General features: G+C 52.3%; 1 protein-coding gene across 2 annotated transcripts in view; it reads right to left on the bottom strand.

The window, feature by feature from the left end:
- shc1 (SHC (Src homology 2 domain containing) transforming protein 1) overlaps window positions 1-26,263 on the bottom strand; it is a 37,541-nt gene that overhangs the window by 5,943 nt on the left and 5,335 nt on the right. Inside the window, exons 2-12 of one of the 2 annotated variants that reach the window (XM_056286459.1) lie at window positions 17,076-17,240; window positions 14,653-14,723; window positions 13,714-13,777; window positions 12,552-12,671; window positions 9,364-9,417; window positions 8,765-8,816; window positions 7,423-7,549; window positions 7,013-7,160; window positions 2,786-2,843; window positions 756-875; window positions 363-610 (exon numbers count right to left, since the gene is read on the bottom strand). In XM_056286459.1, the coding sequence (XP_056142434.1) occupies window positions 363-610; window positions 756-875; window positions 2,786-2,843; window positions 7,013-7,160; window positions 7,423-7,549; window positions 8,765-8,816; window positions 9,364-9,417; window positions 12,552-12,671; window positions 13,714-13,777; window positions 14,653-14,723; window positions 17,076-17,237 (1,224 nt within the window). In that variant the 5' untranslated portion in view covers window positions 17,238-17,240. Of the gene's footprint in view, window positions 1-362; window positions 611-755; window positions 876-2,785; window positions 2,844-7,012; window positions 7,161-7,422; window positions 7,550-8,764; window positions 8,817-9,363; window positions 9,418-12,551; window positions 12,672-13,713; window positions 13,778-14,652; window positions 14,724-17,075; window positions 18,074-26,263 lie in introns of those variants that run through there. The other variant, XM_056286458.1, reaches the window with a different exon arrangement.

Raw genomic sequence — 26,263 nt, forward strand, 5'->3', positions numbered from 1 at the left:
AAATGAATGGATTCTAACGATCATGCGAAATGATGGCGGTCAGGTGATTATGTAATAACTATGGCAGCCCTGACCAGCACATCTGTCAGCGGTGACCGACAGAGCCGGCACTCACAGCTGTCACTAGGACCGTCAGTGCTGATTCACTGGCACACCTACATCCATCCAATGTTGGTACCGGCAGCTGTGTTTTCCCCCGGCAGGCCAACATCACACAGCACCGAGACCGGCCCGCCATGCTTATTTTACCATTCCACGGTTTGTAACCCGAAGATGTCAGCAAACTCAGCAAAGTGGTCTCCAGGGTTTATTTTACTCTTTAAAGCCCCTTCCCCACTTGAAAACCAAGACTCTTAACTCACCACCCCCTCCGGGTCAACCAGGAGCAGGTGTTTGGGCTGACCCCCCTGCTGTCCCGTTAGGACGTACTGTCCAGGCGTGGTCCCGGACTCACGGACCAGGAAGTCCCCGTCGCGGGTCAGCAGCCTCTCCGCCTGCCTTCGACTCAGGCTCCCGTGGAACCACGCTTCACACTGCAGCTGCTCGACCAGAGGGGGCGCCGCCGACACAGAGCTGGGCCCAGAGACACCCAGGGCGTCGTCGAATGGTTCTTTTGAGAAAAAACAAAAACAACGAGCTGTGATTCCTTCTAGTTCACCGACGCTCATATTCACAAACCACGTTACTGTTGTTGTACAGAGGGGCATCTAGTCAGACGAGCGGAGCACTGACAAGCAAGTCAGGGAGGAGCTTACTCATGTCGAACACGTCTCTGTGCGCATTTCCATTGGCTGCAGCTGCTGAGGGGCGGGGCTTATCCACATTGACGTACGACGGGTCGTCAAAGAGTTCCCGTCCCCCCTCCTTGGCACCCACTGAAGGGGAAAATCAGTTTTAGATATCAGTTAGCTTTCTCCATCCCTGGATTTCCTGCCCGCTAAGTTCATAAAGTCGAATTCAAGACTTTCAAAGACCTCATTTTTTTTTACAAAACCTGAATTAAAACAAACCGTTTTATGCTTCTATGACTTTAAGAAATATAAACCTGAACGCTTTCAACATATACAGATGTGCACAAACGAACTAAATTTTCACCTGAAAAGGGCAGAAAAAAACAAAACGTATTCCTCAGACTTCTGAAATTGTATTTAAGATATGAAACACTACAGTTAATGTGTTTAAGACTAATACATTTTAGGCTGTAGCGAATTCAGGGGGCAGCCGGGAATCGAACCCGGGCAGCCCAGACCACAGGCCACGCCAGTTTTGGTGTGTGTGAGCCAGCACGTTGAGCAGCCCGGGTTTATAACAGTGAACTGTGTACTTTAAGCTGGTGGAGAAAATAAACGATCCCGCGGCTGTGTGGGCAGAGGGAGAAGTGGTCTCGTCTCCTTTCTGTCATCCCCCACAAGGCTATATATTTCAAGACAGATCCATGCTAAGTTAATGTTATACATCATCAGCTGACATTGGGGGGGGGGGCTTCTTTCCTGTGGCTAAAACAGAAAGCCCTTCTTGAAGAGGGTCTGCTTATCTGTAGGTTGAGTATGTCACAATACTGTTGCCTGCTGGGAAAAAAAGAAAAGAAAAAGAAAACATGCTTCTGGGGTGGCGGTGCTGGGCTGAAGTACCAGTCTGCATCTACTTTACACTCGGCCTTACACACAAATGAGAGAGAGAGAGAGAGAGCCAGAGAGAAAGACAGCCAGAGAGCCAGAGAGCAAGACAGCCAGAGAGAAAGACAGCCAGAGAGCCAGAGAGCAAGAGAGCCAGAGAGAAAGACAGCCAGAGAGCCAGAGAGCCAGAGAGAAAGACAGCCAGAGAGAAAGACAGCCAGAGCGAGGGAGACAGACAGACAGACAGAGCCATAGAGAGAGAGACAGACTAACAGACAGACTAACAAAAGGGCAGACAGAGAGAAAGACAGACAGAGCAAGAGAGAGATAGACACAGACAGACAAACAAACAGACAAACAGAAGGACAGACAGACAGACTAACAGACAGACAAGAGCACGAGAGAGACACACAGACAGACAGACAGACTAACAGAAGGCCAGACAGAGAGACAGACAGACAGACAGACAGACTAACAGAAGGCCAGACAGAGAGACAGACAGACAGACAGACTAACAGAAGGCCAGACAGAGAGACAGACAGACAGACAGACAGACAGACAGACAGACAGACAGACAGACTAACAGAAGGCCAGACAGAGAGAGAGACAGACAGACGGGGAGAGAGAGAAAGACAGACAGACAGACAGACAGACTAACAGAAAGCCAGACAGACAGACAGACAGACAGACAGACAGACTAACAGAAGGCCAGACAGACTAACAGACTAACAGAAGGCCAGACAGAGAGAAAGACAGACAGACAGACAGACAGACAGACAGACAGACTAACAGAAGGCGAGACAGACAGACAGACAGACAGACAGACTAACAGAAGGCCAGACAGAGAGAAAGACAGACAGACAGACAGAGAGAGAGAGACAGACAGACTAACAAAAGGGCAGACAGAGAGAAAGACAGACAGACAGACAGACAGACTAACAGAAGGCGAGACAGACAGACAGACAGACAGACTAACAGAAGGCCAGACAGAGAGAAAGACAGAGCGAGAGAGAGAGAGAGACAGACAGACTAACAAAAGGGCAGACAGAGAGAAAGACAGACAGAGCAAGAGAGAGAGACACAGACAGACTAACAGACAGACAAGAGCACGAGAGAGAGACACAGACAGACAGAGAGACAGACAAGACAGACAGACAGAAGTATTTCACCTGGTAAAGGAGGCAGTGGCTGCTTGTGTATGTCGTTCTGACCGGGCTGTCCGTACGGCTGCATGGATAGGGGGCAAATAAGCACAACATGAGTCATATGCACACACACACACACACGCACACGCACACAGACACACACAAAGAATTCCTGTTTCCCAAATAAAGATGACTCAGGCCTGCTCTGGGGGTAAGACAGCCAGCGATGATTTGCCTTCTAATCCCGTCTTCTGACAGGGCGCCGTTTCTAACCGTCCCCCCTCCAGCGAGTTCACTGAGCAGACGTGCTCTTCCACAGCAACCCCCCCGCTTCGTATTCACACTTCACACTCACTCCCCGAAAACACAGTCGTACATGGCAAGACACGACACGACAGGACAAAACATCTTTAAAAATATTCCACTTCTGCCTGAAACGGCATCTCGGCCAGTAGGGACGCCCGACCAAGCTGGAGGTAACACGGGGATTCGAACCGGCGAGCCCCGTGTTGGTAGGCGACGGAATGGACCGCTACACTACCCGGATGCCCCGAAATTGAAAATGTCTGTTCACATATTTCAGGTCTGTGGCTCCGATCACTCCTGCTGGGAAAAATATAGGAGCGGGCGTCCGGGGAGCGTGGCGGTCCATTCCGTCGCCTACCAACACGGGGATCGCCGGTTCGAATCCCCGCGTTACCTCCGGCTTGGTCAGGCGACCCCTACCGACACAGTTGGCCGTGTCTGCGGGTGGGAAGCTGAATGTGGGTGTGTGTCCTGGTCACTGCACTAGCGCCTCCTCTGGCCGGTCGGGGCGCCTGTTCAGGGGGGAGGGGGAACAGCGTGATCCTCCCACACACTACATCCCCCCATGGAGAAACTCCTCACTGTCAGGTGAAAAGAAGCGGCTGGCGACTCCACATGTATTGGAGGGGGCATGTGGTAGTCTGCAGCCCTCCCCGGATCGGCAGAGGGGGCGGAGCAGCGACCGGGACGGCTCGGAAGTATGGGGTAATTGGAAAAGTACAATTGGGGAGAAAAAGGGGAGGAATATATATATCTACTCATATATTTTCGTAATGTGTGTGTGTGTGGTGTTAGTGTGTGTGTGTTAGGTAGTGTAGATAGCGGGACCGAAAACTAAAGCATTTATGATCCTAATTCTTTTAGGAGGTGGTAGGTATTGTCTCAGAGAGTAAGGGAAAAATCCCAGAAAATTAAAATTATGCACAATTATGCACAAATATGCAAAATATGCATTTTTCTAAAAATGGCTAAAAAACACCTTTCTCGGCATTTCAGATGATTCTGAGCATCTTTGATTTTTTTCACCTATATAAAAAAAAATTTCTGGGACTTAGAAATGTTTTGGCATTATGCAAAATATATGCATTTTTGCAAAAATGCACTTATGATCCCAATTTGTTTTGGAGGTGGTAGATATTGTTACAGAGAGGACCAGAAAAATAGCAGAAAATTAAAATAATTATAATAATTATGCAAAATATGCATTTTCTAAAAATGGCTAAAAACCACTTTTCTCGGCATTTCAGATGATTCTGAGCATTTGGGGGGAGGGAGTTGGAGTGGGGGGGGGTTTAGGGGCAGGATGAAGAGGAGGGAGATTTAGACGGGCGGAGAACCAAACCGCTACATTGTAGCGGGGTTCTTCTAGTGTGTATATATAGTAGTAACATACTAGATTCCCAGTTGCATACATTCACACCTGGGAGCTGCCCAGTTAAAATACAGTACTGGTCCACTGAGGTAGCGCCCCCTGAAGAGTTCCTTGCTGAAAGGCACCCTGACAGTAGATGTTAAAGGGCCGACCCAGTGAGTGGTTATAGTGATGCGCCACCTCTGTATATTTTCAAATAACGTATCAGCTGTGTGTGTTCTGCTTCAGATGACTTAGGTGGTACTATCATGTTCGCCAAACATCTACAGCCAACATAAGCAGCATCACTCGGGAAGGAAGGTAAACTTTTATTCACTGCTCGGCAGCCGAATCAAGCGGCAGCCACCAGCGCTGGAAGATGAAGCCATTTCGGAAGTGCCTGACTAGGTGGCTGACTCCAAAAAACTTCCGGTCCAATGCAAGCCATTGAGAGAATTCCCATCTTCCGCCTTCAAACAGAGAGTCTATCATTTTTTTCTACTGGTAGTTGAAGTCTCAACTGCTAATTTTCAGTGTGAGAGTGGTTATTTTGAAAATTATTTTTCTGTTAAGAAGATATTTGAGGTCGACATGGTGATGGTGGTCGCGTGGCTCGGGTTCTAGGCCGTTCCGGTGGCACCTGGACACTGCTTGGCATCCTCCTCATCATATGCTTCATCGTATCTTATAATTCCATGATAATTCTGCTATTCTCTTTCAACGTACACACAACATTCATTGCACGTCTGTCCATCTTGGGAGAGATTCTTCCTCTGTTGCTGTCCCTGCCCTGAGGTTTCTTCCTATTTTCCTCCCTTAAAGTTTTTTTTTTTTTTAGGGAGTTCTTCTTTATCCACGCCACACAAGACCGCAGACGCAGGCTGTGCAAAGACGCCCCTGAGACAGTCCAGCACTTAGTAGCAGGGTGTAAAATGCTAGCTGGGAAAGCCTACACTGAAAGGCATTACCAAGTGGCTGGGACAGTGTACAGGAATAGCTGGACTGAATACAAGCTGGAGGTCCCCAAGTCCAAATGGGAGACACCGCCAAAGGTGGTTGAGAATGACAGAGCTAAGATCCTGTGGGAATCCAAGTTCCAGACTGACAAGCAGGTGCTGGCTAACCAACCAGACATTGTGGTGGTCGACAAGGAATAGAAGATGTAGCAATCCTGAGCGATGGCAACATCAGGAAGAAAGCGCAGGAGAAGCTGGAGAAATACCAAGGGCTGGGGAAGAACTAGATCGGCTGTGGAAGGTGAAATCCACAGTAGCCCCAGTGCTAATAGGAGCACTAGGGGCTGTGACCCCCAAACTGGGAGAGTGGTTCCAGCAGGTTCCAGGAAAAACATCTGAGGTCTCTGTCCAGAACAGTGCGGTCCTAGAAACAGCTAAGATACTGCACAGAACCCTCAAACTCCCAGGCCTCTGGTGTGTGTGTGTGTAGTCTGGAAGCACGTTTTGAGCCCACTGAAGTGGGATGTCGAGGCTCTCTGCTAGCTGCTCACTGTGCAAGGTCTACACTGTACTTGGCACCACCGGGGCTGCAAAAAGGAAAGCCATCAAGTCTACCACAGAGGCTGCAGAGAGGGCCTCCACATGGCTTTCGATCAGAAGGAGTGATCTGCGGGCCAATGCTACACAGTATATATAAATAATCCAGTGAGTCAAGTAAATTCTTTATGAGACAGGACAAACCTGTTTCATGCCATAAGTAATCATCAGCTGTCATATACACACACACACACATTATATATAAAATCTGTTAATAGAGGTTACACGAGGTGTAATACTTTGAACTGTAGTCTCCTTAGTGTTTCGATACCCTGTGTTAACTGTACAATCCTGAAGACTGGTTCTTGTTTAACACTTAGGGTACTACCGGTAACTGCATGGTGTTTGAGCACTGTAAAACCCAGAGATTCATTCGAGCTTGACATTTTTGCTGGTGGTGTTCAAGTGTTTATGTCACCATCTTCCAAACTGTCAAAAAGAAAAAAGAAAAGAAAAAAAAGAAGAAGAAACATGGTTGAACCTAGTTTCAGCTGTTGATGTTGCATTTCCTGTTGGTAAAGCTCTCCAAGCTGGCTCTTCGTATCTGCTTAAGCACAAAAACTTCCTCTTTAAACTAACTGATACGACAACGCTTGAGATGCACAACGTTATGCGATGAATAATTTTCCCCCCGTGACGGTAACGGCTAAAATGCGCGACCATAAACGTGTCAGGAATCGGATATTTGACGATCAGCCATTTTCAGCATAAAAAAGGCAATGGTAAGTATAACGAAGGACTGTGATTTGTGTGTAAATATTCAGGGATGTAGCTTCAGAGCCCAAGTAATATACAGTCAAGGCTCAGCGTTTTCGGTTTTTACCGATTTTCCCCGAAAAACACCCAGATTTTTAAACTGATTTCATGTCTCCACAGATCCAAAAGTTGCTCCTGTTCGTGTGAGGTTGTGTAACAGTGCCCTCTTGTGGCAAAATTCGGCATGCTGGGTGGCTTTGGAAAATAAAAACCCAAAACGCTGAGCCTTGTGTACAGTCTGCATTTTCCCCACTTTACGTGTGTGTATGTGTGCATGTGTCTCACCAGCGTGGCCCCTGGGCGGGTCCTCATGTCTACCAGTCCTCCAGGAGGAGGCTGTTTCCCCGGGAAGTTGTTGTAGTAAGGGACCTCTGTGGGTGGAGGTGCCTCATCATCCTCTTCCTCCCATGCGGAGCCATCGAATGGAGCCATTCTGGGATAGGGAGAGGAGGGCGATACAGGCACATACATAACTCCACATTTATATTAAAAAAAAATCAAAACACTTTTAATTCAAAAATTAAATTTTGAACAATTAAAGAAAAAATTGAAAATAAAAATCTAAAATTTTTTAAAAAAAATTAAAGTGAAATAATTTTCAGGATGGAAAACACTTTTATTGGATGGTAGGAAGAACAACAGTAGGGGGAACAAATACAAGCTAATACTCTGGGCCCTCACACATCCTGATTTACCTGTCGTGGGGTGTGACCAGCTTTGGGGGGTTCTTCAGGTACTGTTTAAAACGCAGTTCGAAGGCCTGTCCGATAGTGCTGATGACCTCCTGGGCTAAGCCCTCTGAGCACTCCAGGATGTGGCATGCTGCGGAACAGGAAGCAAGCATGATAGTTTGATTAGTATTGGCACGTCTTGGGTGTACAAAGTTTACAAGCCATGTGGACTTAGCGTGTGCAGGTTTTTCAATAACACAACACAACTGCACATTGAAAAAGTTGTGCAAATGCATGCCTGCGAGCGCCTCTGCAAAGACTCTACTGTTGATCAGTGTGCTGCCCCAGAGTCCGGGGGTTAAAGGCGCATTGCGCAACATTTCTGTTTTCCTGGGGCACAATATGACTCGTGAACATAAACAAGTTTGCTGCCGAATGGTACCACACAACTCACAGCTGCACCCCCCTCTGCATTTCAAAACCCAGGAGCCAGGTCAGGCGAGGGCTTTTGTTGCTCTGCCTGTGACATCCCACCCCAAAAGACGTGGCTTACAGTCCTCAGCAAGACGTGCGGCGAACTAACGAGGCCATTTGAGAAAAGGTGGCAGATGTTCAGACACGTACAGGGTATTCGCAACCTTTTCGTTCGAATTACCGTATTATACTTGTGGGCGACACGACGGCCTGGTGGTTAACGCTGTTGTCGGCGTTAACCACCAGGCCTAGACATGCGAAGCGTGTCTGTTTGCAGATGGCGTGTTTTGTTCCCCTGAGTTTGCATGGGTTTCCTCCTCCCACAGTCCAAAGACCTGCATGTTCGGTGGACTGGAGAATCTAAATAGTAAACGGCGGGACTGCGTCTTTGTGACGGACTGGCGACCTGTCCCGAACTTGTCCTCCTTCTCCCCAGTGTAACCTGGGGTAAGCTAAAGTCACCCTTGACCCTGAAATGGATTTAGCAGGTACAGACGATGGCTGGATGGATGGATGGATGGATGGATGCCATTTTGAGGAGGAGTCACATGTCTATTTTGATCGTCACTGTGATTCGCATGACTGAACAACAGAGGTCGGCATTCAGGCAGAAACTGCACAAAAGTGAAAGGCACCTCGGCGGTATTTGTCAAGGGAGGAAATGCTTAATCATTACCCCGACAGAGGCTTTCTGAAAAGTTCCTATTATTTTAACTGTTGACTGTAACCTGCTTTGACCTCAAGGCAACTGCGGCACAACACAAGGAGGATGATTAAAAAATAATGATAAAAGTTCATAAAAAACATTTTTTTTAAATTAAAAACACAACCATCCCATCCTCAGCTTTTTAACAACAGTTATACGGGGAGACGCCTACAGCCAGCAGCTTACCCCTCTGGTTGACGGGGTCTTTGGCCACGTATGCTACGTACTCCGCTGTATCCTGCAAGAGAATGGAGGGGGAGTCAGGGAGGCGAGGGGGAGGAGAGGGCATAGGAAAAATCAATGGAAGGAAAAATGTAATAGGGGGGATGAGGATTAAAGAAAAGGGGGGGGGGGGTGAAAAGAAGAAGGAAGAAAAAGAGAAAGTCCTTTAGTCACAGCAGGCATTCAAACCACACAAACGAGTTAAGGGAGAGACAAACAGCGAGGAGGGCAGCAGAGCTATAGGCAGCGAGAGAGAGGGAGGGAGGGAGAGAGAGAGAGAGAGAGAGAGAGAGAGAGAGAGAGAGAGAGAGAGAGAGAGAGAGAGAGAGAGAGAGAGAGAGAGAGAGAGAGAGAGAGAGTGGCAAACGAGCGAAGGGGTGATGGAGTGAGTGGTGCTGACAGGGACATGCCCTGCCAGAGGACAGGAAGGAAGTATATACAGGCAAAAGAAAGATGAAGGATGGGTGGGTGGGGGTGGGGGGGGGTGGGTGCTGGGGGATAAGCTGATGGCCGAGGAGAAGAATGGAGCAGAAAGAGAGAGAGAGAGGGGTTGAGTGACTCACTGGATCTCCTCCGGAGGCAAAGGAGATGGACTGCATGTGATGATTGGCGATTATCTGTGGAGAGAGAGAGAGAGAGAGAGAGAGAGAGAGAGAGAGAGAGAGAGAGAGAGAGAGAGAGAGAGAGAGAGAGAGAGAGAGAGAGAGAGAGTACATGTGGGTGAAATGTAGAAGGTGGTAAGTGAGATGCAGGCATGAGGATGGCGGGAGAGACAAGACAGAGGAGAAAGAAACGTGGAGTCATTACTGGGGAAAAGGGGCTCCCCCCACCCCCACCCCCACCCCCCCCCACCCGCTCCCCACCGATTCGGCGCCATTAAACTGCAGCTGAGATGCAAAACTAATTAGGGCAGACGGACGGAACACCTTTTTTTTTAACAATCTGCAATAACAACCCGAGACGGATCAATAGCAACATCAACCGTTGCTAATGTCCCCCGCACGCCGTGTGGTTCGTGTCCGAGGCCGATTCTGTGACCGGCTTCACACACGGTTTCCATGTGCGACGTGCCTGTTAGTGTGTGTGTGTGTGTGTGTGTGTGTGTGTGTGTGTACTGTACACTCCCAAACAGAACTAAACATCATTCAATAGCCATTAACTCGTTAGAGGTCCAGGAGGATCACATCCAGCCCCGCGGCACTGTGGGAAACAGGGACCATAATTAGTGCGGCGTCTACAGTAGAGAAATATAGAAGGCCCAAAAGTTTTCATTTTTGATTTTTTTCCCTCTGGACCCGCGGTGTGACGTCGAACTCTTACGGGATCTCATTTAACAAAAGGTACGATTTCGCGCGGACGACGAGCGGGGTTGGGAATTGCGGAAACGTTCCCTTTGTGCCAGACGTGATTATCCTCCGAGATACAGAGGGAAGTTCAGTGTTGCCGCCGTATTCTTCCAAATGACACGCTGTGTACCAGGTCTGCGGACCTCCCTTTGCCAATCGGCAGCCAAACAGTAATTAAAGGAGCGTTCCGCTGTTTTCTTCAAAATAAACCCTGTTTTTTTTTCCCTGCCGGGAGCGAGAACGAGCGACGGCGAGCACCAACTTTTAAACCGCTACCAGGCTCAAAGAGAAGAAGAGAGAAGCCTTCCGAACCTGAGCCACAACACCAGTCTGGGAATGTATGGATATCCATCCATTTCTAACCCAGGGCCGAGGTCTTGCTCTTCACGCCCACGAGGGGCGAGCCGCTACGGGGAGGCGATAAGCGGAAGCGAGCGAGTTGGAGGGAAATGCCAAAAAGCGACGGCGATAATAAAAGGTCTATCCCGGTACACCGGGATTGTCTTTTCATCACGGAAGCTGTTTAAGACGCTTCTCAAAACAATATGAGCTTGTGTTGGTGCAAAAAAAAAGCTCTTCTGGTGGAGGTCGTTTGGTGAGCACCACCACCTCCACCCGTTACGCTGCAGCTCGGGGTGCAGCGGTCGGCTGATGCCAGCTTGATCGATACTGAATCAAGCTGACATATTCTACTACCCACTGCTGGAGGCGCGGCGGCGCAGTGGTTAGCGCGGTCGCCTCACAGCAAGAAGGTCCTGGGTTCGAGCCCCGGGGTAGTCCAACCTTGAGGGGGGTCGTCCTCTGTATGGGGTTTGCATGTTCTCCCCGTGTCCGGGTGGGGTTTCCTCCGGGGGCTCCGGTTTCCTCCCACAGTCCAAAGACGTGTAGGTCAGGTGACTCGGCCGTACTGAATTGTCCCTATGTGTGTGTGTGGGCCCTGTGATGGACTGGCGGCCTGTACAAGGTGTCTCCCCGCCTGCCGCCCAGTGACTGCTGGGATAGGCTCCAGCATCCCGCAGCCCAGGATGGGATAAGCGGCTTGGATACTGGATACAACCCATTGCTGGGTTTGACTCCCAATGATAAGAAAGTAGGGTTTAGGTTAAAAAATACCGGAGTTGGGGCATCTGGGGGGCATTCCGTTGCCTAACCACGTGGGGATCGCTGGTTTGAATCCCCCCGTTACCTCCGGCTTGGTCGGGCGTACCTACGGACGCAATTGGCCGTGTCTGCGGGTGGGAAGCCGGATGTGGGTATGCGTCCTGGTCACCGTACTAGCGTCTCCTCTGGTGAGTCGGGGCACCTGTTCGGGGGGGACTGGGGGGGAATAGCGTGATCCTCCCACGCGCTACGTCCCCCTGGCGAAACTCCTCACTGTCAGGTGAAAAGAAGCGGCCGGCGACTCCACATGTATCGGAGGAGGCATGTGGTAGCCTGCGGCCCTCCCCAGATCGGCAGAGGAGGCGGAGCAGCGACCGGGGTCGGCTCGGAAGAGCGGGGTAGTTGGCCAGGTACACTTCAGGAGAAAAGGGGGGGGGGGGCGGGGAATCCCAAAAAAAAAAAAAAATACTGGAGTTTTCCTTTAAGCAGACAGAACATCCCGGCTACAGTAGACACACATGGCAAGCAGGTACCATTCAAAATCAGAATTTAGCCAAGTAAACTTTTTTTTTTTAAATTTATTTCTGATTTTCCCCTTTTTTCTCCCAATTTAGTGGCCAATTGATCCCTATTTTAATTCAAACACCCACCCTCGTATTGCATGCGTTCGCCAACTGCATCTCTCCGGCCGGCAGTCTCGAAGGAAAGCGCCTCCCCACTTTCGTGACAAGGCGACTCCAGGCCGAACCACTGTTTTTCCGACACACACAGAGACGCATTCATATGACGAACACAAGCCGACTCCGCCCCCCTCCCGAAGACAGCGTTGCCAATGATTGCTGCTTCATCGAGTCCGGCCATAGTCGGATCTGACGAGACCGGGGCGCGAACCCCAGTCCCCAGTGGGCAACTGCATCGACACCAAGCCGATGCTTAGACCGCTACGCCACCGCGGACTAGCCAAGTAAACTTAAACCCACATGGGATCAGATTTGGCGGATTGGTTACATTAAACATCTAGGACATAAGCTAGTCTACTTAACTGAAAGCAGACATTGTACTACCACGGAAAGACAGGTAAACACCTTCCTAAGAGGACAGACCCCCTTCTGAAGAGAGCAGAATGTCTGACGACTTTACGACTATGCAAGACTCGCGGCGGGTCTCCGCCGCACATGAACCACTACGACCGCCCGGCCGAGACTCTGGCTAGCCGAGATAAGTCGAGCAAACAACTCCCAGGGTATCTGGCACTCCTGCAGAACCCCGGGCTCCTAGAGGGAGTCGGTCGGCGTGTGGCTCACCTGTTTGCAGTCAGAGGCGAGCAGGTTGAGGCTGCTGGTGGAGACCGTGAGGCTGATTGTCATGCCGGCAAACTGCAGGTTACTCTTCCCGAGGATCGACGAGAGACAGCGGGAAGAGGGCTGCGGAGAGGGGAGAGGAGAGGGGTGAGGTCGAAAAACGGGAACCACGGTTCCCCGAGCGCACGGCGATGATGCGCGGGCCAGCGGACGCCGGTGGACATGCCGGCGTGTGGGGGAGTGGGAGAACAGCTGCGAGGGGAAAGTGATCCCTGCTCAGGCCAACTGTGACCAATGGAGGGAGAGAAAAGAAAGTGCGGCTCGGACAAGCGCCGGCCAACGGCATCACACGGACCTACTGTGCTACGATGCCAGCCATCTTGTCACAATCCTTCTTTTTCTGTTTTTTCATGCCGGTGTCGGAGACAAAGCTGCTACAGTACATTTCGGCGACAGCGAAAATAACAGTTTACATCAGGGCAGGATGCGGACGTTCTCGGCTCCCGTCAACCTCAGTCCAGCCAAACCAAAAAGGACAAGACCAGACTTGTCTATTCCGGTCCACATCCTATAACTGTATTTCGTCTGGTGTGCTTGCATGACCAGACATTCCTTGGCCAAACCCTGCTGGATTTAGCCACCTGCTTTATGGACTGTTTGGGTGGATGTTTTTAGTTTTACAGGAATGCCATATGCGCGCGCGCACACACACACACACACACACACACACACACACACACACACACACACACACACACAAACACACAAACACACACTCCTGTGAAACAGCAGACTGGAGGCTGTGTCTATTGGCTTGGCTAGCTGGTGTCTGGCTCCACACAACCTGCAACTCCACCTCTTATGCCTCCCTTATGACCAGAAGAAGACGAGAGAGAGAGAGAGAGAGAGAGAGAGAAAGAGAGAGTAGACAGAAAAAGATTGGAGATTACCTATGAGTAACCCACTAACTTCAGGAGTGTCAGCCGTAAATTCAGGTCTGTGTGTGTGTGTGTGTGTGTGTTTTCCTGTGTCCGAGTGGCCTGCTGACCACAGATTGAGCAATCTACCTACATCCAGGCTCTTATCCAGAGAAGCCTTTCCACTGCCTCCCACTTAGGCCGTATAAATAAATAATGCCTTGTAAGGTTGTGTTGCTGGTGCGTACCTTTCTCCTGCGCTGGGCTCCTTTGGCTCCGGGCACCGCCTCGCACACCACAGAAATAGCCTCTCTGCGAGATTAAAAAGCAACATAAACGCGTTAGAACAGGGCCGCCTTTAACCCCTTCGTTGTCTCGCCGCGTCCCGGATTCACACCCGTGCGGGGTTTTGAACGAGATCCGGCAGCGGGCGACGGGAGTTTAACCATCCCTGGCAACGGCGCTCGCCCTTGCCACAGAGACAAACATCGCCACGGAAACCAGAGGAAAACCACCACGACTCCGGAGCATGCTAATTTAGGGGACGACGGAGTGGCCGGCACGCACGCACGCACACACACACACACACACACACAGCAAACACACAAATGCACTAACACAAACACACAAAAGAGTGAAAGGACACTGAAAAGGGCACAAAAAGAGAGAGACAGAAACACAAACTCGCCGGGAAAAATACTTCTCAAAAATCTCCAAAAAAAAAAAGAAGAGATGCAAAAACATTAGAACCCCGTGCATAACATGCAATTTCATGCCGTAATCTATGAAACGCATTAATTGTGCACTACCCGTTGCCTAACAAATAGGTTAAATCATCAGTAACTACAGAACAATTCTATGTAAAGAATCTGTTGATTTAATATACAATTTATTTTACTTAATCACGTTTTATGTTCACATCTATGCTTGGGCAGTATGCGCACATATACTTCCTGCCAATAACGCTCAGTGAATCAAACGGAGATGGAAAACAAGAGACAGAGAGAGAGAGAGCGATAGAGAGGGGGAGAGCGAAAATGAGAAGGTGGGCGTGCAAATTTGGCCAGCTTTCGCAGCTCCTCACCACACTCTCGGCCCCCGTAGCCAAGTGCAAAAAACCCCAAACGGCGAGCGCCGGCGGCAGAGAAGGAGCAGCAAGAAAATGGATGATTAATGTGCGAGCTCACCGGGTGACCTGAGTTCTCGTGTTGAAGTCCAGCGCCCGCATTGACTGCAGCACCTCCACGCAGCCCATGTACTGGCCAGGAAACAGGAAAGGCAACACGTTAATGACAGACACTTCCTACATTACAACCCCGCTGGACAGCCGAGAGCACAATACTGACAGCGCAGGAAGTCACCCGCGGCCCCCTTCTTTCCTTTTCGTGCTCTTATTTTTCCCCTTATTTTCTTGCATGAGGGGAAACAATCTCCATTTTAAACATTATCTCTCTCTCTCTCTCTCTCTCTGTCCAGCACTCCATTAGCAGCAATAACACCGAGTAGTCTTGTTGCACGCAGGCAAAATTGTGTCTGTTGGCGACGACGCCGGCAGACAAGCCGTGAATTTGAAAACTTGCTTCCTGGCTTGTCAGTAGGCTGCATCATCAACAAAATGAGAACGACAACGCTATACTTTACAGCTGTTTTTAGTGGAGATACTCCCGTGTTATTACACAATGCAGACTCACGGCGAACCAGGAATCAACCGGGTGGCGTGGCGGTCTATTCTGCTGCCTACCAACACGGGGCACGCCGGTTTGAATCCCGGTGTTACCCCCGGCTTGGTCGGGCGTCCCTACAGACACACAATTGGCCGTGTCCGTGGGTGGGGAGCCGGATTTGGGTATGTGTCCTGGTTGCTGCACTAGCGCCTCCTCTGGTCAGTCAGGGCGCCTGCTTGCGGGGGGGGATAGCGTGATCCTCCCACGCGCTACATCCCCCCCTGGTGAAACTCCTCACTGTCGGGTGAAAAGAAGTGGCTGGCGACTCCGCATGTATGGGAGGAGACATGTGGTAGTCTGCAGCCCTCCCCGGATCAGCGGCGGGGGGGGGGGGGGGGCAGCGACCGCGACGGCTTGGAAGAGTGGGGTAATTGGATGGGTACAATTGGGGAGAAAAAAGGGGGGAAAACAGGAATTGAGTTTGCACATTCACATTGTCTGCTCTTGGTGTCTCTGGCGGACTATTTCCCCACACAATTGTGTGGCGTTTCGGAGCCCCACAGAAGGCTGCTCAGTAATACGGCTTGTAATGGAATGTTATCCCTACAACACACGTGTACACACACACACACAGATAGTGTGGAGACTGGTGATTACATCTCTTTCAGGCATGCAAACTGGTTAGGAGTGAAAACGGTGAGACGGATGCGTGAGCACAGAAAAACACAGACTCGCTAGGGAGGTCCCGGAGTATTCCTGCCCAGAAATTGTTTTTTTTTTTTAAAATAAGCTACTAAATGCTCATTTGGGATGCCTCTCCATATCCGCTCTGTGCCAGAAACCATGTTACAATGTGAAAGGAACGGGCGTCCGGGTAGCATAGCGGTCTAATCCGTTGCCTACCGACACGAATCCGTGCGTGATCCTCCCACGCGCTACGTTCTCCTGGTGAAACTCCTCACTGTCAGGGGGAAAGAAGCGGCTGGCGACTCCACGTGTATCGGAGGAGGCATGTGGTAGCCTGCAGCCCTCCCCCGGATCGGCAGAGGGGGTTGGAGCAGCGAGCGGGACGGCTCAGCAGAGTGGGGTAATTGTATAAATGTGAATATGAAAGAGTATCCTATGCCTCAGGACTGCTGGGGGAACAGGACTAGAGGCCTGGACCAGTGTTTCGAGCGCTTCCGCTGGTTTGCCGCCCAGCCTTGCCCTCTACTCCTCGTCCGCCGCCTGCCCTTTACTCTCCTGAGCACTTCCAGAAGGTTCTCTAGCTATCAGATTGGTAGCATTACTGTAGCTAACAGGCTAGTTAACAGCGTGAGCTAGCTTGCTAACAGTTTGCATTCCCCTCTAGTTTGGTCTCTTACCTCAGGTTTTGCATCTGGCAGGTGTTCTTCCAGTTTTCAGTTGATGCTTTCGTGGCTGGCATGTGCCGCCATGGCAAATTCGTTTTGGCTTTTTCTACACAGCAGGTCCCAGACCAGTGGTCCGGGTGTGCGCTGTACTGGGACTAGCGACTCGATTGGACGCTGCCTTTTGTTGACAGTCGATGCACGTGGACCCAAATATGCAGATGTTCGGGCTCCACTGTCCTTCTATGGTAGCCGCTTTGAGTAGGCAGGCTCCCCCCCCCCACCCCAACCCCAATTATTTCTCAGCGGACCTTAACGAATCACATAGGTTTTAGCATGTCACCAAAAGGGGACAAGTTTGCATGCCTGCTCTTTAATTCATGAGCGTGCTACAGAAGTGAGGACTGTCCATGGAGAAAACCCTGCTGGACGGATGGAGGACAATACTCACAGCAGAGGAAATTACCCATGGTCCCTTTCTTTGCTTTTTGTACCCCCCCCCCCTCCGCCAATTCCCTTGCTTTAACTCATGCACGTTACACAGAGACGAGTGAGTGAGGCCCAGCCATGGAGGGTCACGGCAATTCTGCCACTTACCCGCACGCTGTAGGAGACGCCGGTGGTGCTGACCACGTTGTCCAAGTGCAGCCAGCCACGGGTAGGCTTGTTGACGAAGGAGCCATGGCGTGTCCACTCGTCTCCTCCGAGCTGCCCTCCTTCCACCCGCGCCCTCCTGGACGCCCCTCCCAGCCGGTTCATGTCCTGCACAGGAGGGCGGGGTGGGGGAGAAGGAGCGGTTAGAGGGGGAGCGGGGAGATGCGGGGGCGGGGAGGAGCTGGAGCTGCTCCTTTCGTCCCCGGAGGACTCGACGGGGGCCTGGGACTGCTGCGGCCTACCGGAGGCCTTGAGCCCCGGGAGGAGGGTGGTGGCAGAAACGCCCAGGCGAAGGGCTCCCATCCGCGGGAAGAAGGAGCACAGCGTGGTGGGGCTGTTCTCGGCCGGGCGGGGGGAGGAGGGCGGCAAGATAGGGGTGAGAGAGGAAGAGGAGAGGGAGGAAGGCAAGCCGGGGGAGGGAGTGAGGGGTGTGGCGGGAGTGGAAGGAGGGAGGGACGAGGGGTTGGAGTTGGTGTCATCGGCGGAGCTGAGCGACTCGCTGCGAAAGTGGGTGTACTTGGTTTTCGGCGCGAGCTCCATGATGAGTCTGCGGTGCCGCCGTTTGGTTTTTATAGCCGCCGCGTTAAGTCCACAAAAGCTCTTAGTGATCCAAGTCAAAGTCTCTTTGTCTCCGTATTCAAAGTTTCTCTCTACGGGGACACACAGCCATCTGTCTGTCTCCCTCGGTGCCAGGGGGCATGCCCATCTGTCCGGTTGGCCGTCCTCCACTCGCTATCGGGCAGCGGAGACAAAACCGCTTTGAAAGCGACTCTATCCGCGGTCCAAGATAAATAAGACGGAGCAGAGGGGGGAGCGAGCGAGCGTCCCAGTTAACGACCGAACGCAGATGGAGACGATTTGCATTTAGTGCACCAGCGCAGACCATGTTGTCGTCAGTTCCCTCCCGATGTGCGTCAGTGTTCGTCGCGTTCCCAGGGACCGAGAACGAGGAGGGGAAAGAAGGGGGAGAAAAAAAAAAGAGGAGTCTTCGGCGTTGCAAGTTCGGAGGGCTCCTTTTTTTTTGTTTTTTGTTGCCGTAACGTGACACAACATCTGCGAGGACCTGGTCTCCGCTCGAACAGCCTCTCGGTGAGAGCCGGGCGTCCAGCTGTCACAAAGCACCGTGGAGAATCCAACACAAGCGGTTGTCTCTCAACCACCGCGAGCGCGTGTAGACGCGTGACAACACGTGCATTTTGTGTTCTGCGCTCTTGTGCGTGTTGCGTTGCACTGCGCGTTTGCGCGTCTTGGGAGTGTAAACCTTGCCAGCCCACACAGGCTGTGTGTGTGTGTGTGTGTTTGTGTGTTTGTGTGTAGGTGTGTAGCAGCTCCCTCTGGCAGTTTTGTTTCCCCCTGCCTGACACAGGCCCATAAAAATCCTATTAGCTGCCAACGAGGGTATCAGGGGGAGGGTTCGCACACACACACACACAGCGCCCGCACAGACACACAACACAGACGCTCGCACAGCGCCGACAGGTCGATACGACGCCGGCGAGGCCCCGGCGCTGCTGAAGAGGAGGAGAGAGGAGGCTTATTTGATGTATGGCTAGACTCCCCGCTACTCTTGCGCGGAAGTTCCTCTTCTCACTCCCTCTCCCTCTTCCTCCAAACGGCTTCGCGCCCCCTCCGAAAAGCCCCGTCTCGCTCCCCCTCCGTCTCGGCCTCCGCCTCCCTCTTCCTCCAGATCACCTCGGGCAGGGCCTCCTTCCCCCTCTCCGCGCTACCCTCGCCCCGCTCCCTGTCGCCGCCTCGCCTCTCCTGGAAGCCCTCTCTCCTCTGCCACACGATGTACTCCGCCAGCCTCTGCCTCTCCAGCGCCTCCGCCCTCTCCCGCGCCACCACCTCCTCCCGCCTCTTCCAGATGATTTCTCGCTCCCCCGCTCCCCCTCCCTCGTCTGCTCTGCCGTTCTCCAGGCTGTCCTGCTTTAACAGTCGCCTCTGTCCGTTAAGGTTGAGCCCCCGCCTCCTCCTCCTCCCCCCCCACACCTCGCCCGCCTTAAGACTGAACTACGGCTAAAGGCTGGGCATGGTCGCCTATGTACAGATACACGTAGAAAACCCAAATAATAAAAACAGAGATAGAAAACAACACAACACAGGCTAGTATTTAAGACTGGGCTGGCATGGCCGGGCCCGTCCCTGACTTGAGTTTCCTGATATGGCTGAAAGGTGAGAGAGGTCGCCCGGGTTCGAGTGTGTTCTCTAATACAAAAGGTCCGCCTCAGTTCGAGATGCGTTTAACTGCGGAGCACCATTATACCGGAGGAGGTTGAGCCTCGGGATGTTGTCTCGTGTCTGGCACCGCGACACACAAACACACCGCGGTAGCAAAAGCTGGTGATGTAACGCCGGCGAATGTAGGTCATCGGCTGACGAGCGTCGCCGGTGGGCTCGCGTCTGACGGTAACGAGGCCCGACCGGTCCGACCCGAACGCCTAAACCGGGGTTCCCGAACGCTCCGTTAAAGCCACGCTTTTTCCGCCCGCTGACCCCGTCGGCTCCCGTTCTCTTCCCGTCGCTCTGTGACGGCCACGGGGAGACAGTCTGGTTTGGAAAGCGGCAACAACCGCCGCCACGGGTCAAAGTCAGTTACCTGAGAGAAGAGTATTGACACCGCCCGGTCTTGAGACGGCCAAGCCCAGCACCAAGTAATCTAGAGCCACCCTCTCGTTCTATCTAAGGCGGCGCTTATCAAAATGAGCTCCTTGCCTGCGCAGAACAACCTCGAAGGCAAACAGTTTCTCGCCGTTAACAGTCGCTGGTGGCAACACAAAGGTCCCAACCAAGCGAGTCCGCAGTGGCTCGACTTCAGTTTTGTTGCACGGCTACAACCACATCGTCGTAGCTAGGTGGCTGGCCCAGATCTCAGTGCTGCTCAGGCACTTCTCATATTTACACTAGTTCCTGAACCTTTAAAAGCCCCAGAGAGGAACAATATTTACGCCTGACTGGGCCTGGCCGGCTTTACGCAAGTCTGCAAAGTTCCCACCGACATTTCGGCAAAACCAAAAGGAACTGAAGCTGGGTGGGGGGTGGGGGGTGGGGGGGGGAGAGAAAGAGGGCTGATATTTCCACAAATCCTTCCAAAGTGAGTTGTGTCTCGCGGTTAAGCGTGCCAGCTTGCAGTGGGAGCTGGACACATGGCACAGGAACGGTCGCCTGCACCAGTCTAGCACCGCAGAAGGATTGTCAACCGGATCGAGCGAGTCTGGTCTTCACCGAGTAGCACCACAAAGTACCCAGTCACCCCGGGACACCGCCAGACGGTCCGGGCCAGGCTTGGATCGTCTCCAGATAGCCAGCCGTAAAGAAACACGGCTAGGAAAACTACAAAAGACACCCCGTAGCGGACGTTAGAACAGCACGCGGCACGGCGAGCGAACAGCACCTCCCAGCTCTTGTGAGTAAGGACATGAATGTCCAGTCCAGAGAAGAAAGAAGCACTTACAAAAGGCCCAAAAAAACAAACCCAACCAGCTCGGACCTCGGCGACTACTGGAGCGGGGGGGAACAAGGTGTGTTGTACTCGTGCGTCGAGTCGCTTCATAAGCCAAGGTCATGACCCCCACCCCCACCCCCACCCTGCCCGAGGTTGGTGTTAGCGCACCAAGTAAAACACAGTGTAGGTCGGATGAGTGCACGACACAATGACCCCTGTACACGGGGAGGGGAGATCCTGAGTCACCTACACGGCCGGTGTGTTTCTGTTGTTTTTGATGTCCCGTCACAAACACAGGCAGGGACGCCACAACACGCCCGACGACGCGGCGGGGCGGCGGGAGAGAACAAGAGGGATTCTGGTCTATCCGGTCATACCCGGCGGGAGCCCGCCGAGGCGGTAGGCAAGGTGGCTGCTGCTGATGGCTTCGGGCGAAAACTAACCCCCCCAAAAAAAGGTGACCTCGAACGACCCCGCTGCCCTGTCCGAGACCACCCGGCTGCGAACAGACGGTAAAGGGGTGTCATCCGCGTACAACGAAAGAAAGGGCCGGGACGCGCGCGCTTTTGAGTTTTCCGCCCGCGAGACGAGCACCGGAGCGGCGCACCTTTTGCGAGAGACGAGCAACGCTCACGGCGACGGCGCAGAAGAAGTTAGCGTCTCGCCCCGTCTGCAGCGGTTGCTATGGCAACAGACATTCAAAAGAGATGCCCGCAGAGCGGTACAGACCGAGGAGTCCTGACCACGGCAGGAGTCTCCAGACAAAGAGATAACCGCGTCCTCAAATCACAGTGCACCGTCGGCCGGCCACACTAACAGCGTTTGGTTTTTTGTGCAGAACAAAAGTGTGGGGGGTGGGACAACGACAACAACAACAACAACAACAACAACACACTACAGACCCCCCTCAACAGAGACCAATAAGTCCCGGTTTAATGATCAAAGTTTGGCCCGCGTCGCGCCAGCCATAACACCGGTTCCGAGCGGGACACGCGAAGCCGCGACTGCGTGACGTTCCCTGGGGCGGGAGACGAGGGACACGGCGGAGGACAGGAAGGCCCCGCCACGACGCCGGCCAGTCCACATCAGCTCGGGGCCGCCGCCGACGCGACGGAGACTTGCATAAAAACAACCTGAACTCTCTGCACGGCGGCGAACGACGGGGGTCTGGACTGTGCGAGGATCCGCAGGGCCGAGCGCGCGGCCCGGTGAGAGTAGAGAACGGACGCGCGCCGAGAGACAGACAAGTTTGATAGTCGCAGAACATGTATTTTGGATTTCCAGGGCGTCACGTCCGTTCTCTGAGATGGACCCTTTTGTTTTTTTTTTCCCCCCCCTAGGCGACTGATGAAACTTAAATTAGCTCCATTTTTTTTTTCCTTTTTGGTTTAAAAAAGCACAAAGTTGAAAATCCAAACAGCGGCTCGGAGGGTAATTTCAATTCACGTGACAGCCACAGCGAGGTGACAGCGGCCACGAACTGCCCCGGTCCGTCCTCCGCTTCCTCTTTCTGGCTCCTCTTCCGTCCACTCCCTGAAAAACGTGCCTCTCCTCCGATCCGCTCTGCCGCTCGACTAATTCACAAAGTCACCGCCGGCAGTTCTTCTTACATCCATGCTCTCTCCCGCTCTCCTTCGTCTGGTCCGTCTCCTCCTCCTCCTCCTCCTCCTCCTCTCTCAGCAGACGGTGAAATGGCAAGGCTGCGGGCTCGGACGATGGCACTCCTTCATTGTGCTCCTCTGCTTCTCCTCCTCCTCTCGCGTCTGTCTCTCACTCTCCCCCTTCTTTCCTACCTCCGTCTGTGTTGCGAGGGACGAGCATGCTGTCTGTCCTCCCCTCCTCCCAGTCTGGACGGGAGATGCTGCCTCCCATTCTCTCGCTCTCTCTACCGCTCTCTCTCTCTCTCTTTTGCTCGCTCGCTCGCACACACACACACTACCGCTGCTGTCTCTCCCCCCACCTCTCTGCCCGCTTTCCTCCCATCCTGCCTCCTTCCTGTCCCCCCCCTCCTCCTCCTCCCCACTGCAGCTTCAATCATTTAGCAATATACATGTGTATGCACAGCATGATGCTGCACGACCAAACCTTAATGCACACGCTCTGGGGAGGAGGGGAGGGGGGGAGCATGTGAATGGAGAGAGAGAGAGAGAGAGAGAGAGAGGAAGGGAGGGAGAGTGTTGGGGGTAAGAGGGTGGAGGTGGGGGGCAGCAGAGCATGTGGTCTATACAGAGGCTCCTCCCTCATTCATGTTTAGTAACCTGAGAAAAGGGGAAAGAGGCAGAGAGAGACCGAGACAGCGAGGGAGAGAGAGAGAGAGAGAGAGAGAGAGACAGCGAGGGAGAGAGAGAGAGAGAGAGAGAGAGAGAGAGAGAGAGAGAGAGAGAGAGAGAGAGAGAGAGAGAGAGAGAGAGAGAGAGAGAGAGAGGATGGAGACAGAAAAGAAAAGAGGGAGGGGAAGTGTGTGTGGGGGGGGGGTACAGATGGAGTCTAATTTCAGGGCAGCATGAATAACCTTGGTGGAAGTAGAGGAGTAAAAAAAAAGAGAGAGAAAGAGGGGTTGCCATTCATGTAAATAACAATAACGCCATTCTGCTGCTGCTGCTGCTGGTGGTGGTGGTGCTGGTGGTGGTGGTGGAGGTGGTGGTGGTGGGTGTGTGGCTGAGGAGAGAGGACAGGTTATTATCGGACACACAACAGCGCAGGGGTTCTGCGAAGCAGAGGAGCGGGACAGAACCAGCGGACCGGTTTTTGTGAAAGGGAGTGCGCCCGGCGCTCGGATGTGAACACCGGCGTGGCGTGGGACCCGCAGACAGCGACCCGACCAGAACGCCCCGAGAGGACCCCCCCCCCCCCGACAGCAAAGAGAAGAGGAAGTCCTTCATGACACCCAGCGTACCGCGCCTACTTCGGGCCACACAAGCCAGCCATGGAGCGGTGTGCCTGTCTAGTCCCTCCAGGAGACAAAAAGGATCAAGTAAATAAATAAATCCAGAAAACTAGAGGACCGGGGTGTCACCGAGGACAACATCCACCACCACCACCACCACCACCACACCACCAACCACAGCTTTATAGAGTGATTCAGCTGATTGGTGAAACACCCCCCCCCCCATGCCCCGCATACACCATGCCCGTGACCGGTGAAACACATGACACACAGTGGCTCGGGAGTGATCGCACAACTATTCTACGTCCTTGAAAGCGTTGAGGATTAAAAAACGAAGGCTTCGGCCAGCGGACGTGAACACCCTTGCAGATCTTGTATTAAAAAGGGATTTTTAAAAGCGCATTTATTATTTATGTTTCGCAGTGGCACGCTGGTACATCTGCATAAAGTCACACAGGGCTGCACAATTAACAGTGTGTAACTTTGGTTTGCATAAAGAATGACCGGAGTATACTGGCACACTGACAGTGGATAAGCATCTCATGATAATGTGCTTGTAGAGATTGCAGAAGCGCCGAGTGATACTAGATACACCTCTTTTTTTTTAAATTTATTTCACTGAAGAGGAAAACAAGTCTCTCCTGTAGTAGAATTAAGCGTTTACTCTTATTGTGATGGCCTACTTATTGTACATACAGACATAAAATATTTCTTTGAGTCTACCATAAATATAGCCTCATGGTTATCTAACTAAAACCCCTGTCTGTCTGTCTGTGTGCGACCGGACGAACAGCGCCACTCCGCCATAGCAACCCACGTTGTGGTCGGATGGGGAATTACACCCAAACGGTCACAGCACTCAGGTCTGAGTGGATGGCTGGTTACCAAGGGCAAAGAATTCAGTGATTTTGTTGTTAAGGGCTTTCACCTTTGGATGGTGGCTACTATACCTCTTAGCTTTGTCAAATGACTGCAGCAGAGGCGGCTGACAAGTTTTCACTGCACATTTGCTTCTCGCCCACTTTTTAGAAACCCTGTGGCGTGCAGGATGACGGCGCTTAAGAGGCCTAATTAAAGTGGCAGTAATACATGAGTGTGGCTCTAACCCTGCCCGCATCACTGCTGCTTTACAAGCATTGCGAGTAGCAATTTTGTCATCGGTTTCCCATACTCTGAACCGCTTCCACGCAGCTGACACGCTGGAGCTCGCCGCTGGTGCTCATAATAAACATCTAGCGGACATTTCAGCAGGCCTTCTCATATCCGCCGATACCGACATCGTGCCGGTATCCTCGTGCATCCTTAGTTCCTGAAATCACGGATATCAACCACGATTAAAAACCGATCTGCTGGAATTGTCCCAATTATGCAGCCATTAATTTACAAGTCGTTCGACCAGACACCTCCAACCAATCTGAAATACATCAGAGTGGTGCTGTGATTACTTTTGCAGGCCAAATGATTTGTACATTTCCTCAATGAGCTTCTTTTTCATCGTTTTATGTTCTCGCCTGATCACAGCCCACCGATTTTTAACGATTAGAGATGAGCGCTCCGAAACGGGTGCGGGATATCTAGAGGGATGAGGACGCTGAAGCAGAGAAAACCCCTCGCCACTGTGCCACGGTGTGTTTTCAAGCGTTTCGAGGACTTTCTGAACTTCTTACACATATTCCATTGGCCAACACTGTCGGCCTGTGAGTCTGTAACCCTAAAAACACCAGAGTGTATATCAACACGGTGCACGCGCGCGCGCACACACACACACACGCACACACACACACACATCAAGCAGGCAATCACAGTAAGCTCCATTGCCGCCCTTGCAGCCACTTGACTCCCAGCATGCTTTGCTCCCAGGATCAGCTGCGGAGTCATGTGACCTCCTTGATATGAACAGTCCAGTTGAGCAAGCAAAGGCACACTTGACTCTGACATATGAGAGAGAGTGAGAAAGAGAGTGTGGGGGGGGGGCAAGGGAGGCAGTGAAAAAGCATAACGGGCAAGGGAGAGGGGGAGAGAGAGAGGGGGAGAGAGACACACACAGAGAGAGCAAACAGGCAAGGGAGGAGAGAACGAGCCAACATGCATGTCCAAACACACACACTTTGGAATGAAAGGAATTGTCTGAAAGGACTGCAAAGTGTAGGACGCTTGCGTCTCAGCTTGCCCATCACAAGTTAGCGAGCGTGCATTTCCTCTGCAGGCATGCAGCCGGCTGCTCTAACCGATCTGAGTGGCGGTTGTGCACCTTTTCAGTGCAGAGGGGACAAAACAGTTGCAGAACAGTTGCAGAGGACAGAGCTGCGAAGGACCGAGATAGAGCTCTGGATGGAACATCTGCTGTCAACTCATACTGTGTGTGTGTGAGTGTGTGTCTGCATGTGCACATGTGTCTAATCTCATTCGAACTGCCTCACTTGCCAACTCCTTCGCTGAGGCAAAAAAGAAGCGAAAATGCGCGGGGGGGGGGGGGGGCGACTGTCCGACCATTTCCCTGCACCGGACTAGCTGTCGCCGGCCGAACGCCACGCTAGACAGCGTCACAACGGCTTCCGTGATGGTGGTGGTGATGATGAAGATAACGACCGAAGGAGCGGTCGGAGGAACTGCAATTGATGACGAGAAACAATACAGGATTGTAAAGACACACACACACACACACACACACGTATATATATAAATACATACGGGTGCGTGTGCGCGCGAACACACGCGGCGATCAAAGGAGAGCGTGTCGGTCTAATGCGGCGGCTCAGTTATAGAACCGGACCGGAGTGAAAATCAATGCGATTAGAGGGC

This window comes from Lampris incognitus, chromosome 9, assembly GCF_029633865.1.
Source record: "Lampris incognitus isolate fLamInc1 chromosome 9, fLamInc1.hap2, whole genome shotgun sequence".
In the NCBI taxonomy this organism is placed as follows: domain Eukaryota; kingdom Metazoa; phylum Chordata; class Actinopteri; order Lampriformes; family Lampridae; genus Lampris; species Lampris incognitus.